Source organism: Macaca thibetana, chromosome 4 (genome assembly GCF_024542745.1).
Source record: "Macaca thibetana thibetana isolate TM-01 chromosome 4, ASM2454274v1, whole genome shotgun sequence".
NCBI classification, from domain to species: Eukaryota; Metazoa; Chordata; class Mammalia; order Primates; family Cercopithecidae; genus Macaca; species Macaca thibetana.
This window is the reverse complement of record NC_065581.1, coordinates 67,417,058-67,434,133: the sequence shown is the minus strand read 5'-3', so window position 1 is coordinate 67,434,133 and position 17,076 is coordinate 67,417,058. Positions and strand designations below refer to the sequence as shown.

At 34.0% G+C, this 17,076-nt stretch overlaps 1 protein-coding gene across 4 annotated transcripts in view; it reads right to left on the bottom strand.

The window, feature by feature from the left end:
- The window catches only part of COL19A1 (collagen type XIX alpha 1 chain), a 336,630-nt gene that overhangs the window by 255,630 nt on the left and 63,924 nt on the right, over nt 1-17,076 (bottom strand). For 3 of the 4 annotated variants that reach the window (XM_050789707.1, XM_050789711.1, XM_050789709.1), the window contains exons 8-10: nt 13,967-14,092; nt 12,827-12,889; nt 4,402-4,455 (exon numbers count right to left, since the gene is read on the bottom strand). In XM_050789707.1, coding sequence (XP_050645664.1) covers nt 4,402-4,455; nt 12,827-12,889; nt 13,967-14,092 — 243 coding nt within the window. The remainder of the gene's footprint in view (nt 1-4,401; nt 4,456-12,826; nt 12,890-13,966; nt 14,093-17,076) is intronic. The other variant, XM_050789708.1, reaches the window with a different exon arrangement.

Genomic DNA, 17,076 nt, shown 5'->3' with positions numbered 1-17,076 from the left:
TCTAACTCTGAGTATTTAACATTAGCATGGTAAAGTAATGATAGTTTCATACTTACTCCATGGGGAGAAAAATTGACTTTTACTAAGTTTTCCTATTAAAATAAGCATTTTAGGGCAAATTTAAAGTAATTTAGTAGATAGAATATGGGTTTTAGCATAAATTAGGCTCTATGTTCAATTTTTATTGTCACATTATTAGGATAAGATTATTGGACAATAATTATTCCTATTTAGGAAAAACTCTCCACTTCTTGAGAAATATATGTTATGTTTACATACATAAGTGAAGTATGAAATGAGGCAATTTTTTGTTTGAAGTATTCAGGTAATGAAAACAAACATGGTTTGAGTGTAATATTTGGGGGCAAAGTGGGCAAAATTTGCTCATAGTGTTCAAATCTTCATCTCATTTTCCTACTTCACACTATGAGGATGGAAGGTGTGAACATATGTGTTCATGTGTGTGTGTGTGTGTGTGTATGGCTGCGTGCATGTGATCTTATGCTTAGAGTCATTCACTTCTCTTGGAAATAGAACCATCCAGTTTACTCATTGTGATTGACAGAGGCTTCTGTCCATCCAAGTTTACCAGAAGTCGTCAGCTACCTAATAATACTGCTACACAGAATTGATTTTCTTAAATGAACTCATAATAGAACACTTACCAAATCTCTTAGGCAAAATCATAGCTGTTCTTAATAAATGTAAAGGGGACAGTTATTTTTCTGCAATGTTTAACAGTAAGACTTTATTAGATTACAGCTAATATTAGATTAAGAATGCCTACTGCAAGTCTGTACTGGGTGATAAGTATTACAATTACAAAAGAACATAACTAAATGCTATACTTCATCCTCAGGGTCCTCATGACTCCATATTCCATAAATACATTTTGCAAAATTGTGTTTTTTAGTGTACTATTTTTCTCCTTGGTCTCAGAGGAAAAATGCCACCACAGTCTACTAATACATTGCTCAGAGTCTTGACTTAAAAAAATTTATTGCTACTACCTAGCTAAATTTCAAAGTGTAGGTTTATTTTAGAATAATGTGATTTATATGCAAATCACTTAATTTATTGCAGTATGACATTGATGTAAGTGTAAAGTATAGTTAATGTACAAATTAATACTTCGTACTGCTCAGAATATGCTTCACTCCATTAATATAAATCAGTTGCCTAGCTTCAATACTAACATTAGAAAAAAACTTCACTTTGAGAATATTAGACCTGAGATATATGTTCTATGGTATTGTACATATGTTTTTGCTCCAAGTGAGACAGTTAAACAACTCATCTTAGTTATTTGTTTTTAAACAGTACTCTTAAGTACTCCAAATTTTATGTAAAACAAAACAAAACAAAGAATTATAACTGCTGACAAGCAGAGTCCAAGTTAAGGGGATGCTGGATAAGTTACTCTGGAAGATGCACATATTTCACATTGAGGCAAATGTGGAATACAAAGCCCTGAGGTGACCCACATGTTAAGAACTGATCATTTTTCTTTGGAAATTTACTTAGAAAAATCTGACAAACTATTTTTCTTGTAAAATAACAGAAATATTTCACCCCAAACATAAACCTCATGAGTATGATTTTAAAATTTTGAAATTTAAATTTTTTTTTTACAGTTTATTAACCCACTGTTAGATAATGTTAGTAACTTTCTTGTTTTCATTTTGTATACATTCATTAGAATTATTTTAAATCAGTGGTAACCTGTGGATTATAGAAGTGAGAAAAACACTCTTGAGGCGGCATTTGTTTCACTCAAGAGTGTCACACCCCTTTAACAGCTACATGAAGTGACAAGTTAGAAGCCTAGCTGGCACTACCAGGGACTGAAACCTTGGGAAGAGAAAATGGTCAAAGACTCCATGCTTCTGTAGGTATTGGAAAGATATTAACCACTAAGTAGGGTCTCTGATGATGCGTGCATCCGGGAACCAAGAGCAAAATGTAATCCGCCACCATATTTAGCACAACTGGAAGTTACGTGAATTCTCTAATTGTCTATGAGACCCCTTAAGAGCAACTCAAGTAAATTAGACCCAGAAGAAAACTGCCTGAGGAAATATGAGAGAGTATTTGCAAGGACAAGTTTGCCGTGGTTTTAGAACACCATAAAAACAGCTGCTTCTTTCCGATATTAGCTTCTTAAGTTATCTGGGAACAGTGTCTTCACACAGACATACTCACTAATTGATATTGCAAAACCCTCTCCATCACCATTTTGACCAAATGGGCACCAAGGGCTAAGGATCTCGGTTTTCAGACTGACTTCGTCTAACTAGATTGTCAGTATATTCCTTTATATTCACTAAAGTTTTACTTTAAATGAAATATAAGATGAATCACTACACAAGATTCTTTCTACAAAAGTGGACTTCTGGGACAAGAAAAAAAACTTTAGTTCTGAGTAGTGCCTGTCTCTGCAATACTGACTTGCTCCAGTTCCTTCGCGTTGCCCCAAATGTCCTCTCTTTTCTAAGAAACTCTCTTTTTTTCCAGAGAATTTCTCGGCTTGCATAGTTAACTTTCTAGACTTATTTTCTTACTATCATGGCCCTGGATTGCAATTCGTTTGATCAACTTTTGACAGGATTGATTCTACTGAATGCTTCATCTAGTCCTTACATTGTCAGTCTGTGGACATCACCTTTTCAGGAGTTGAGAACCTGTTCCACAGCCAATCAGTAGCAGTTTGCACCTGGTTGTCATACATCAGGATCCAAGGGATGTCATTTTGGAGTGTTAAAATTAATGCTATTTTATACCAATCTTGATAAATTCTGTTTTAAAGTAATCAAAGGGAATGCTATCCTGCTATGCCATAATTTATTATGAAAATGTATATGAGTCTCACGTTACATCCCACAATAAAGTCAAGCAATCTGTTTTATAGTTCAAGCACTTCAGTAATTCTGCATGTGTTTTAAAAAAGATTCCCGTGTTCAGAATAATTCAAAAACTCCTAATGATCTGAAATCTAAACAATCAGATTATTGTGATGCATTTTAGAGACTGGTAGAATAAGGGCACAAGACAAATTTGGATTGGAGCATCTCTTTAGGTGATCAAATAATATCCTCTAGAGAAAATATATTTTTAAACAATTAGACCTTTGAAGAAGTATTTAAAGAAGCTTTTATTTATGATGAAGAATCATCAATTAATGCCATCAGTAAGCTTAAACAAGAAGATAGCAGCCCAAATAAACATCAACTTGCAGCAAGGTATTATTTTGCAATAGAGTTTGTTGGACTTTGCTGAGTCCAACAGTTATATTCCTATACAAGTCAAGAATTTGCATATCAGACTGAATAACTTATGAAAGGAAAAAGTAGCATCAATGAAGCAGTCAGATACCAGAGACACATTTAAGAAGGTCTCAAAAAATATCTGTCTGACAACCTCTGAACCTCCTACCGCTTTAGCTTCAGTTATTCCTGTGCCAACTTTAGGTGAATAAAACCTCAATGGTCATGGCCTTCTAGATAATGAGACACAATGAACTCACTTGATAATCAGTGCAGCTAGAATGCTACAAAAACTTCTACTAAGCTTACTTTCATAAAGAAGAGAATTTTCTTGGCATCAACATCTGAGAACTTTAAAAATTTAGCAAAGTTATTAATATTAATATAGGATTATATATATAATCCTATATATAGTGAAAACACGTGAAAACATGCCAAGGTGATTGTAGTTTAATATACAAATACAACACTTTTCAAAATATTCTACAAAAACTGAAGTTGAATAAGGCGCTAAACTGCAACAGTAACTTCCTGTGAGTGAATTTATTGTTTGGAAGCATCTTTGTGGTGTTAGAGGAGAAACATAAAACTCAATCATTTTATTAGCTATAGCCTACAGCATAGCATTTTACTGATAGACTGAAATATATTTCTTCTATTTTTAATTATAGTATCTCTTACAGTCTATATATAAAATGTTTACATAAATTACCTAATTTTTGTCTGCAGTGAAACACATACTAAGACACCATATGACATATAAAATGGTGAATTTAAGAAGCCCTGGGGCTAAGAGAATAGCGGCCAATGTTCTGGAGCAGGGATCAGCCAGCTTTTTCAACAAAGGGCCAGAGAGTAAATATTTTAGATTTTGTGGGCCATACAGTCTGCCACAATTACTTAACCTGGCCATGAAGCACAAAGGCAGCCTTAGGTAATACAAAAACAAATGAGTGTGGCTGTGTTCCAGTAAAACTTTACGTACAAAATCCTACAGTAAGAGTTCTAACAGCTCTACAACAGGGCCACAGCTTGCTTACCCCTGAACTGCAGGACTTGTTCTGTACATTTTCCTATCCTATCTGACACAACTTTATAAAATGACCATACATTTTGATCAAATAGTAAACCATCATACCTTTTCCCCAGGAATTCCAGGAGCACCAAATTCACCTTTATTACCAACTGCATCCTAAAATACAGAAATGCTTACTAGGAGATTACTTTTAAGAGGTGCGTTAATTACTAATGTTGTCAAAGAGAATCTACCTTTCCTAGATGAGTTGCTTTTGCATGCACCAAAGTTTGTACTTCAAGTTCCTTCCTCATATTGCCCACAAGCCAAAATAATAAATTGTAATAAATCAGTAATTCATAAATATCTAAGTGCTAATCATAACTAAAACTAGATATATTCACACAGAAATATGTAATTCAGCTTTGTAATTTCTTTTACATTTACCAAAAGTAAGGAATAATACTATTGCTGTTACTTCAATTAATATGATAAATGAGTTTAAATGAGTTAAAAGCTACATCCTATCCGATGCTTTCAATTCAAGTAGGTCATGAAATTTCAGTTTCTAAGATATTCCTATTTGTTTCATTTAGTATGCCTGACTTTCCTTTACATCCTCCAGGAAAAACCCCAAAGCTGGGTCAATCCAATGATCAGCTTCCTTGCTCTTCCACTTAACTGCCAAACAGGGATGGAAAAACAGGTGCAAGGAAGTCTATAGATCATGTATGGCTTCCTTAAAAGCACTATCACAGATTCAGTCCAACAAATTTATCCTTGAAACAGTGGAAAATAATATATACTTTTTGAATGAGTTTCTATATTACTAATACTTGGTAGAAATTAAGAAATATATCGTAATTTTATGAATATGTAATACCATTATTATAATGATACTATTTTTTAATTTCGGATGAAGACCCACAAGTAAATTTCACCTTCAAGTGAATTCCTGCAGATTACATGAGATTATATCAAACTGGGTAAAACCGATCAAAGAAGGACCTGTCAATTACTTCAACATATTCAATTGGATTAGAAAGGATAAAGGAACATTAATATTTCCTATATTGACATACTAAAAGAAGTCAAAAGAATAATATTAAATCCTACTTCTGTGAAGTTATTACTAAGAGAAGGTAATCCTTATTTTAAAAAATTATGAACATATTTTGGTTTAATTAATTTTTATTGTTGTGGTATGGGTACAGAATGGGCATATGATTAATGCCAGCTTGGAAAGAAAATGAGGGGAAACTTACTCATCATCTCTGGATTAGCATATTAGGCTACTCAAAATGGAAGCCTTTATAGTGGGATTGGAGGGCAGGAGAAGTTGAAACAAATCAATACTAGTCGCTGACTAAGAAGTCAAATAAGCTAACTTATTCCATTTTAAACTGTTTTGATTTTCTGTCAAAGCATATCAGCAAAGCAATCATTTCATAAAGCCAACACATTTTGGCAAATTAACTGGAAATGTGGAAGATGATAATACAAAAATAAACTGGAAAATTATTCCCAAAATGGAGCTCAGATAACACTTTCCCTTAGGTTCAGGAACATTAACATTGAGCTGATAGTTTATAAAACTCTGAGAGAATTTCAGCTCTAAAATGGGTGAAGTTATTAACAAGGGTCTTAAAGAACTGAGAAAGTAATGCAGTTGCTAAGGAATTAGGTTGCTAACTACGCTTGCTAACAAAAGAGAATTAAAAGATTCAGAAAATTATTATAATTGAGTCTAAATGAAAGAAAAGTATTAATTATTTCTTCAAATAATGTTATACAGAGTTTAGTGTTAGAGAGCGTGGTTAAAATCGCTTGATTAGGTGTCGTGTTATAGAATACTGATCACAATTAGATAATTAAATACAAGCAGTAGTACTTAAAACTGCATTATTCCATGAGAGGCGATCATCACCTTTATAAAAAAAGAAAAAGTAGTAAATCATATTAATAAACCATCATAGTGGATAAGAAAATAGGTAAATAAAGATACATGTTAAGTGTTGCCAAAACTTCTAGCTTTTTGCAAAATATTTTTGATGCTTCATTACCTTAGCAATACTAAGCTAAACCTGATTAAATCAATGTGAAAAGAATTTTTGTTTTTTAAAAGAAAAAAAGTAGTAGAACAATAGTTAACAATATAATATTATTTAACTCTTTCCTTGCAAATTGAATCTTTCAGCAGAGTCTCCTGGGCAATTAGGAAGGAGAACTTACAGTTTCTAGAAATAGCTGAGTTGATTATTTAAACTTTCCTTGAGGTATAGTGTTCATTCATGCATTCAGCATATTTTTAGCTCCTATTATTTATGTGTTGTTCTATGTATAGGCTCACAGAACTCATTTTCCAACAGGGAAGGAAATAGATGCAGGATGATAATGTGTCAGGTGGCAATAAAAGTGCTAAGCAAAGTAAGAGCATAGAGGTGGGAGTAAGGATGCTTTTTATACAGAGATGCCAGAAGGCCTTTTCATTTTAAAGTTATTTTTGAGCAAGGACCTAGAAGACATGAAGAAGAGAGCCAAGTGGATATGTACGAGGACACTTCAGGCATACATAACTGGTACAAAGGACTTGGAGCAAATATAAAAGAGGGAAGAGGGTTCGAGACAATTTGGGAGTGAGGAGTCAGGTAGGGGAAAGCTCTACACATTATGTGAAGCCTCATAGCTCATGGTTAGAGCTTTGGGGTTTATCTTAAGAGAGACAAGAAGTCACTAGTGGGTTTTGGCTCAGGTGGGACAGGATTTGCTTACATGATTATTCAGAATAATTGTCTAACTCATAATGTATATGTATAAATAACAGTAAAATTTTTCTCTATGAATCTGCTGCATTAAAGTAAGGATTCTCAAAGCATAACACCTTAGATTGTCATCAACAGTCACATAGACCAATGGAACACAATAGAGAACCCATAAATAAATCCATGTATTTACAGCCAACTGATCTTTGACAGAGGTGCCAGGAATGTGCATTGAGGAAAGGACAGTCTCTTTGATAAACAGTGTTAGAAAAACTATATTCAGAAGAATAAACTAGATCCTTATCTCTCACCATATGCAAAAATCAACCCAAAATGGATTGAAAAATTAAATGTAGAGCCCAAAACTATGAATCTTCTGGGGCAAAATGTAGGGAAAATGCTTTGGTACATTAGTCTAGGCAAAGATTTTGTGGATACAATCTCAAGAGCACAGGCAACCAAAGCAAAAATAGACAAATGGGACCATATTGCACTAAAAAGCGTCTGTATAGCAAAGGAAACCATCAAGAGAATGAAGAGACAACCTGCAGAATGGGAGTAAATGTTTGCAAGGTATTCATCTGACAAGGGATTAATATCCACAATATACAAGGAGTTCAAGCAACTCAACAGCGACAAACAAACAAAACCCCCAATAATCTGATTTTAAAACGAGTGAATGATCTGAATAGACACTTCTCAAAAGAAGACATACAAATGGCCACGAAATACATTTTAAAATGCTCAACAACATTAATCATCAGGGAGGAGCATATTGGAATCAAAATGAGATATCATCTTACCCTAGTTAGAATGGGTATTATCTAAATGACAAAAAAAAAAAAAAAAAAAAAACGCTACCAAAGTCGTGAAGAAAGGGGAACTCTTGCACACTTTCAGTGGGAATGTAAATTAGTATAGCTATTATGAAGAACAGTATGGCGATTCCTCAAAAAACTAAAAATGGAACTGCCATGTGATCCAGAAATCCCACTGGGGATATGTATCCAAAGGAAAGGAAGTAAGTATGGTGAAAAGATAACTGAAAGCCTGTGTTTATTACAGCACTACTCACAATCACTAATATATGGAATCAAAATGAGTGTTCATCAATGAATAAATGGATAGAGAAAATGTTTTATACACACACACACACATATATACATACACAAACATACACACAATGGAATTACATTCAGCCATAAAAAAGAATAAAATCCCATCATTTGCAGCAACATGGATGAGTCAGAATGACATTGTGGTAAGTGAAACAAGCCAGGCACAGAAGGATAAATACTGCATGTTCTCCTTTATATGCAGAAGTTTAAAAAGTTAACCTCACAGAAGTAGAGAGTAGAATAATGGTTACCGGGGCTGGGAAGGGTGGGGAGTGGGGATAGGGAGAAGTTGGTTAATCGATAGAAAATTACAGCTATACAGAATAAATAAACTCTGCTGGGTGACTATGGTTAACAATAATTTATTGTATATTTTCAAATAACTAAAAGAGAAAATTATGAATGTTCCAAACACAAAGAAATAATTAACACTTGAGGTGATGGACATGATAATTATCCCGATTTGATTACTACAGATCGTATAAATGAATTAAAATATCACACTGTACTCCATAAATATGTATAATTGTTATGTGTCAATTAAAATATTAATAAAAATCTTAACACCTTTAGAAATACTGTAATGTAGTGATATATAATTTGAAAGAGATGTGGAAGTTGTATTCTCAAATCTTTTCTCACTTTATTACATTGGGCCACAAGTAAAATGCACCAAAAGACTAATATTATATAGTTAATGAGAAAAAGTAAATTATAATTGTGTCTGGATGGCTTCTAATCGACGTTATCTAAATAAAACAATGCAAAGAATATATTTTAAAAAGTAGCACATTGGGTTGGGAGCAATGGCTCACACCTGTAATCCCACACTTTGGGAGGCTGAAGTGGGTGGATCACCTAGGGCCAGGAGTTCAAGACCAGCCTGATCAACATGGTGAAACCCCATCTCTTTTAAAAAATAAAAAAATTAGCCAGGCATTGTGGCGGGTGCCTGTAATCTCAACTACTCAGGAGGCTGAAGCAGGAGAATCGCTTGAACCCGGGAGGCGGATGTTGCAGGGAACAGAGATTGCGCCATTGCACTCCAGCCTGCGAGACAGAGCAAGACTCTGTCTCAAAAAACAAAACAAAACAAAACAAAGCAAAACAAAAACTAGCACATTGTATCCAGAAAATGTCAGATAATATTGCAAATAAAAGATACAGAGTTGAATGAAATATTCAAGTAATTGAATAATCTTTTGAAGCACGTGATAACTCAACATTTTTACATCTAATACATTGAAAATTCTAAGAGATTATCTCACAAATGAAGATTTATTTATTCCTCATCGAGCCACAAATGAAATTAAACTCAACCTAAAATAGTTATCTCGACCTCTCCTTCAATATGTGGACAATTATATGGTGGATAAGAAAGCAGGGGAAACATATATTTGTTGAGTATCTATCATATGCCAGTTTCTAAGTGCTGTATATACATTGTATTGTATGCCTTCTTCACAATCAACCACTGCCTAGGTATTATTAAGGATAATTTTCAAAGCAAGTAAGAGGTGGAGAGGATTCAATCCTAAGTGGTTCAGGCTCCAGAGTGGTACTCTTTCCAACGTACTGTTCTACCTCCTCTAAATATTCTTTCTTGGGCTTACAGATCAAAAAGAAAACCTTTAGAACAACATCTGATTCTCTTAGTAACATTGCACTTCTGATCATTTCACAAAATTTACTCCTAAATATGCCTTAGAGCAAAATGACTTTCGATCTTCAAGTTATGTAGGCATTATTTTGTGCACCTGCTCTAATAATGACAATGACATGCCAGAATCAAAAATGAAAGAAAGCCTTCTTTATTTATTGCACATTGAAGTTGCAGGATCACCTAGTGCAGTAGGAGCAGAAATAAACTCATTCTCCACTCCTTAAACTGAAGCAATGCATCCATGTTTATTTGAAGTGCCAGGAAGGTAGAATGCATTCATGGTCATGGTCATCTAATGTCATTTTTACAAGGCAGAGTATATGTTGGTTTAATCAAATGTGGGTGCATGTATCAAAAAGATAAAGGAAATATACAGATTAATTATTTGTTGTGTAGATTATAAACTTCTTTTATTCCAGCTGTTTTTATGTTGCCACTAAAATCTCTTGCCATTAGGAATTATCATGGAATTTAAAACAAATGTTAATATTCTTAAAACATACCACAGATGAGAAGTCATATAATGCATTGTAACTCTAAGGTGCGTTTTTGTATATTTTATAGATTTGATGTACAATAATTTGGCTAATATTTATCCATTTTTATTAATTTTTCCTAGTTCTTTTCTACTGGTTTTAGCTTCTATAAAAGGAGAGAATGTTCTGTGAACAAACTGTCACAAGATTGTAAACTCGGTGAGAGCAGGCTCTGTATTTTATTATTACTGCTAAGGCTCCAACGTCTGGCACATTTTTTATTATAATAGCAGGAACTCAATAAATAGGTGTTGATGGATAAATGAATAAAGAAAAATATTTAAATGTTAAAGTGAGAGATGTCTATTTATGATTAAAGGGAATGGAGGGGGAAAATGCATTCTTAAAGGGTATAGGCTCTAACAAGAGTGACTAAGCACTTAATCTTTAAAAAAGAATTTAAAGTCGATTTAATGATTTTTAAAATAATTATTCAAATAGGACTGTACTTCTGACATCGATTTTTTGTTTGTTTGTTTGTTTGTTTGTTTATTTTAGTGGGCAGGGTATTTTTCCTAAAAGCAACACAGGAAATTTCTTGCTGTGCCAGCAATCTTAAATATGACAGAATTGATTAAATCAAAGAAGTGAAAAGACAAGTTAAGAAATGGGTATGTGAATGTGTATAAATCACAGCCACCAACAATTAAGCCACATGCATTTTTTTTCGAGGCATTTTTGTGTCACTTTATAGTATAGGCAGAACAGATAAATGAGAACACCTTCCGTTGCAGATAAGAAAACTTAAGTATGGAGAGTCTGAGTGGCTTGGCCAAATTCACCCTCTAACCATAGAAGAGTTGGGATTAACTCAGAGATCTTTCCACTTTCTGAGTCCTTTTAATTGTGTTACCTTGGGCACATCATTTTACCTATGTGTGGCTTTCAGCTGTAAAATGAGGATAGAGATATTAGGCTGGCATTTTTAAATGATGTTTTAAGAGTAAAATATTGCAAGTGGAAGTACCTGATCAAAGAACACAGATACATAATACTGAATTGCTTTTAGAATATAGTGACAGCCCTAAAAATGGATACTGGTTATGAGTATTCAACAGACCTACTGGGTTCAGATCCCAGTTTGGCCACAAGCTATGTGGCACTGGGCAATAATTTAACCTCCCTAAGCTTCAGTTTTTCTATCTTTAAAATGCTAATACTAATCCCTAACATGAAGAATGATTGTAAGGATCAAGTATGATATCATACCTAAAACACTCTTCTTAGTGTCTGGTATGTGTAACCATGAAACAAATATTTGCTATTGGTATAATGATTTGTATGTTTAGTTTGATTGAAGTGGTCTTTAGAATCAGATATTATTCAATTATTTTGAATTTTCATAAAATGATATTGAAAGTAAAGGTACCCCAAGCAATGAGTTTTAAAGAGCATTAATAAATGGCCTGTCCCTTCTCAAAAATCTTTTTCAAACACCTGCTGAATTGTCAGAAGTTCCCATGCAAGGTACAATGCGAATACATTCCTTCAGGAACAAATGACTTTAGCTCTGTTGAAGCTTTGGGGGATCAGTCATTTCTCAGACTTCTGTGTCCTGTCTTTTTGAAGTGGGGGGGCAGGCGACTAGATTATACAAATAATTTAGAATCATGGACTTCCCAAGTTAAGGCATGAAAGGAATTAAAATCTATTTTACCTTGGAGAGATAACAAAAACAGAATGAACTTCTAACAGTGCACATTCATTTACCTGATTAGCTGACAAAAGATGTACTCAAAAGAGTGGGAAACATTACAGTTAAGTTTTGAGTGGTGGGAGAAGGAAAAGACAAATCTCCAAGCATGGCATATTGCCTAGAATTACACACTGGCCATTCCTCCATTAAATCCTCCCCAGCTCCCCAGATCGTTTCTCCAGGACACTTGCAACTCTCCTACAGCACCTAACACATATGGCCTTGTAATTTTCCATGATCTCTTTGTAGATGTAAAATCACTGAGAACATGGAATATATCCTATTCTTCTTTATGTGCTCTACAACACCAAGCAACATAATGCATACGCAGAAAGTATTCAACAAAAGTTGGCTGTTTAAAAAAAAGGTAGGGAGCTACAGAAAAATCTCTGGTGGGGATGTATCAGAAGACAAGAGAAGCAAGAGTTCAACAGGGATTTGGGGAAGGGAATGCTAAAGAAGGCTAGGGCACAGCTAGAAAATAGACTTTCCTGCTTCACAGTTTTGCTAGAGCTTATAGGTACAAAGACTTGCAGTTCCAGATCTTTCCAAAGTTCACACCAGCCTACCAATATGAATTCAAAAGCAGACTAGAATGCTGATAGTCTTTCTTATTTCAGTAATCAGCATTTTAATATAGTATTTGATATATTTGATAGCCTTTTATAGAAACATATATTGGTATGGAATATAGAAAAATGAGATGAACACATTTTTAAGTCATTTTTTAACAAAACCCCCATTTTTCCCATCAATATTTGTCCTTTTCTTACCGGCTCTCCTTTATCCCCTTTCTGCCCAGGTGAACCCGGAGCTCCTGGTAATCCTGCTTCTCCCTGAGCAAAAATGCATATCTGTGTTAGCAACCATTCTGTCACATTGATCGAAAGCCAAATGGTTTATAAATATGAAGCTGGCAATAGCAAGACAACGCTTTGTTCTCCTCTGAGCTGATGCTTAGAGTGAGGAATAGTGAGCTGTGTGAACAAGGGAAAAAGGGCATGCCAGTGGAATTCCATTCACTATTCCTCACTCTTCCAAACACCATTTAGAATCATCTCCTCTAGACCTTCCAGGAGCTGGAACAGAAGCTGTTTCTCTATGGTCCCCTGAACCTTGCCTTTTTCGTGGAGCTTACTATGCAATATAGACCACTAGAAAAAATGAAAGTTTCCCTTAAACTTTCACCCCATCCCCATCCTGGCTCAGCCAGAGCTAGGGCACACTCTGCTCTAGAAACTGGGGCAAGTTCTCCTTTCCTCAGGTATGGGCACTGGAAAAAGCCACCAAGACACCACTCAGCCTTTTAGCACGGGCTTTATGACTGCCATTAACATCCATAGAGGAAGTTCATAAACGTTCATGGTCCAGCCTTCTTGACCAGGGGATCATATTGGTGCAGATGAAACAAATTATTCGAATAATAACAGAGCCCCTCTGTATATTCCCCTAATAACTTATGATGGATGGAGACAGCCGGTTGAAAATTTAGGGATGCTGGAAAAATACAGTCTACACAGAAGAAGAAATACAATGTGGAGTATTTTTGTGTATGTTTTTGAAGAGCAGGCACTGTATTTTCTTCAACTGTGAATTCCCAGAACTTCAGCCTATTCCTGGCACATGCTAAGCACTCAGTACTTGCTTGTTGTACAGGTAGTTCCTCCCTTCACCTTTCTATTCATTCTAGTTCACGCCCTGGAAGGAGGTTCAGATGGGCTCGAAACTATCCAGGTAACAATCCAGGAAATCCTATCTTCAATGCCTTTTTCTTAACCCACCCCAGCGACTGAGGTATTTACTTCAACAAACACTGAAGGGCAAGACACATTCTGTGAAGAGAGGCCACATTCAAGGAGCTGGGCTCATAGTCTGGAGTGGCTTTCAGTGTGCACAGATTAAAACTAGCATACCTTGTTTGGAATGCACTGGCACTGGTCTTTCAGTTCCTGCTTTGCTGGCAGATATGAAGACATTTTACTGGCATGAGCAGTTACCGATGATGATGCAATATTTCCAAAGCCATCCTGCTCTGGGCACTAAAATCCAAAAAGAGGCTTTAGGAAATGGGGCCAATTCCAAACATTCTGATGTTCCAAACACTGGCTCCCACTAAACTAGGGGTTGCTGAGGTTGCCTGCAAGAACCGCTTTCTTACTAACCAAAAGTTGACACCAGTGTGAGAATGTTTATGACACTTTTGCACTTTCTGCCTGAGCCCATGTGTTTTCTTATATTGACAACACACAAGAAAATTATTTAAAATAATGGTCTTGGTAAGGAATTACAAAGTTACATTAGGTAACTTTTTGATAAGTATAGAAATTTCATACATTTATAATAATTATATTATAGGAATAAAATAATTTGTACAAACAATATGAATTGAATTTCATGAAACAATATGAAATGTTTAATGTGAATACATCTTTTGGGAACAAAAATTAAAGTTGAAGCATGTAATTTGAACTTATAAAATACGGTTTCCTTCAACAAGATGATTTTTAAAACATATAGAGTAGAAAATAAATTCTTTTTACACTCTTAGACAATATTTATTAAATCAAAGTATACTTTAGTCTACTGTTCTTTAAAGATATTAAAAAGGTCTCCACTGCAACAGACACGTAGTGCATTTTATACTTATGCAGTGGGTTCAGAGCATGCTGGACAACATGAAGTGCAATTTGGTTACAAAGCAATGAACTTTTTTTTTTTTTCCAAAAAACTAATCCAAATGGAGAATCTGAAGAGGATAAACATATTGTTTTTTCTCAGCATCATGTACCAGACTCCTCACCATAGTTTTCCACTGTGAATTTGCAATTTCACAAAGAGAAAGCACTAGGAGAGAGTTAATACATTACTTTGTATACCACAAATTGTAAATGCATGGTAAAGTATTTTCAGGATACAAAACTAAAATATTGTCTGTGGTTATCTACTGTGGTTGAAATCATGATTGATATCTATTTTCTTTTATGGATTTGGCTATATTTTCCAGTAAACATAGATAACTTTTGTAACAAAAATTCATTTTGATGATCTGTGCAGCAAACCATCATGGCACACGTTTAACTAACAAAACTGCACATCCTGCAAATGTATCCCTGAATTTAAAATAAAAAATTGGAAATAAGAAATTAAAAAAAAACTTGGTAGTAGTTGAATTCTTTGATAATTACAATAAAAACTGTAACAAAACCAGCACCCAGAAATACTGCAACTATTTACTGTATCCACCACTAGTTCTTTCAAATCTACTCTCTCCAGATTTAACGATTGTTATTTATCAAAACAAGTTTCCAAATTTGAAAGTCTAAAAACTATTTTATATTTGAGTGGAACAAGGTTATTACCAAAACAGTTCATTCATCTCATTTGATTTGATATGATTTTTCAGCCAGTTCTTACTTCATGGCTTCCCAGTCAGATAACCAAGACCCACTTATGAATTCACAATTTTGCTCTGGATAACCGAGTCACTATATTAAACTGAGGATTTAAATAACTTTAAAAGTATGTCTCAGGCTTCACCATAAACCTGTCCACACTCCACAAAAAGTGCCCAGAGGCAACACCAAACATACAAGTAAGGACTCTTCTCCTCGTAAAACCTCTGGTTTTGATTTGACACATATTCAGTTTTAGCCCTTAAAACTTTAACCACATTTCTCATTTATTTTCAACAAATGTTACTGATTTCATCCTTCTCTTAATAATTGTTCTTCATTCTTTTTACATCTAGAGTCATGAAACTTAACTGCTTTAGATAACTGAAAATCTAATAGATATGAAGAAGCATGTTTATAGGTGATCTTTTAAAAATGTTGCCTTTGAAATGTTTTATAAAATACTGAGAACCAGAAAACATGTGTGAGTTGAAATTTCAGGACAAAATTAGATATTTAAGCAACTACATTAAAAATTTCTGAGTTCAAAACATTTGGCAACAAGAAAGAAAATAAATACAGTTGGTATCAGAAGTAGAGCACATGCATTTAAATGGCTTTTACATAATTATTTATCTTTCCAACTGTACATTCATATTCATAAAAGGTAGTATGTTTCTATTTTTTGTTAGTCATTAAATGAATGGTGATATCCCCTCCAAATAATTGTCAGCAAAAAATACAGTCTTTTCTTATTTTTTCCATAGTTAGAGATAAATTCCTACCTTATTTTCTATTCTTTAAAACTAACTCCCAAATAATCTTTTCAAAATATGATTTAAAAATCTTTTGTTCATAATGTGTGAGATCATGTCACTGCTTTGAATTACCAACCATTCCACCCAATTCATCACCTATACTTCTTAAACAATTTCCTCATAAATCAGTTGGAAAGTTTCTATTATATTAATACAATGATAAAGGGCAGTGATTACTGGTCAATTATGCAATATTTAGATATATCAAAATATCATTATATCACTTTTCAATCAGAGAAAGTTATTATTTTAAAAACTCTTACATCAAAAAAGCATAATTAAAAACAAAATTTTTGGAGAATTAACATCTTTAAGATTTAAACGTGTAGCTCCAGGAAGTCTAGGTATTTCACGTCTGTAGATTGGCATTCTAAATTATCTTTTCAGATATTTATAGAAAGATATTTGGCTGGCTTGCATTTTACTTGGAATGAGATACATGAACTGGATTGGAGATATGCTTTATAAAGCCAAGTTACAAAAGCAAAACATATAATATTTGAAAGACTTAGCTACGCTTTAAGTCACTTGGCTACATTCTTATTTCACTCACCAAAGTGAGCTACAAAAGTTAAAAATATTTTTGAATCATAAATTATTGAAAAAATTTTCATATAATTTTCTATGGCAAGTATAGAACTTTTATGAAATCTAAGATCCAAACAAAAGGCATTTTTACCTTTTATTTTCACTTTTCATATGTTCTTTCTATAATTTTTTTTAGAACTAGCCCTCTTTGAATATCTTTCTGTCCCATTTATCTCTTTTAGTAGTTGGTAAGTCAATAAATCAAACAATGATTGTCTACTTTCT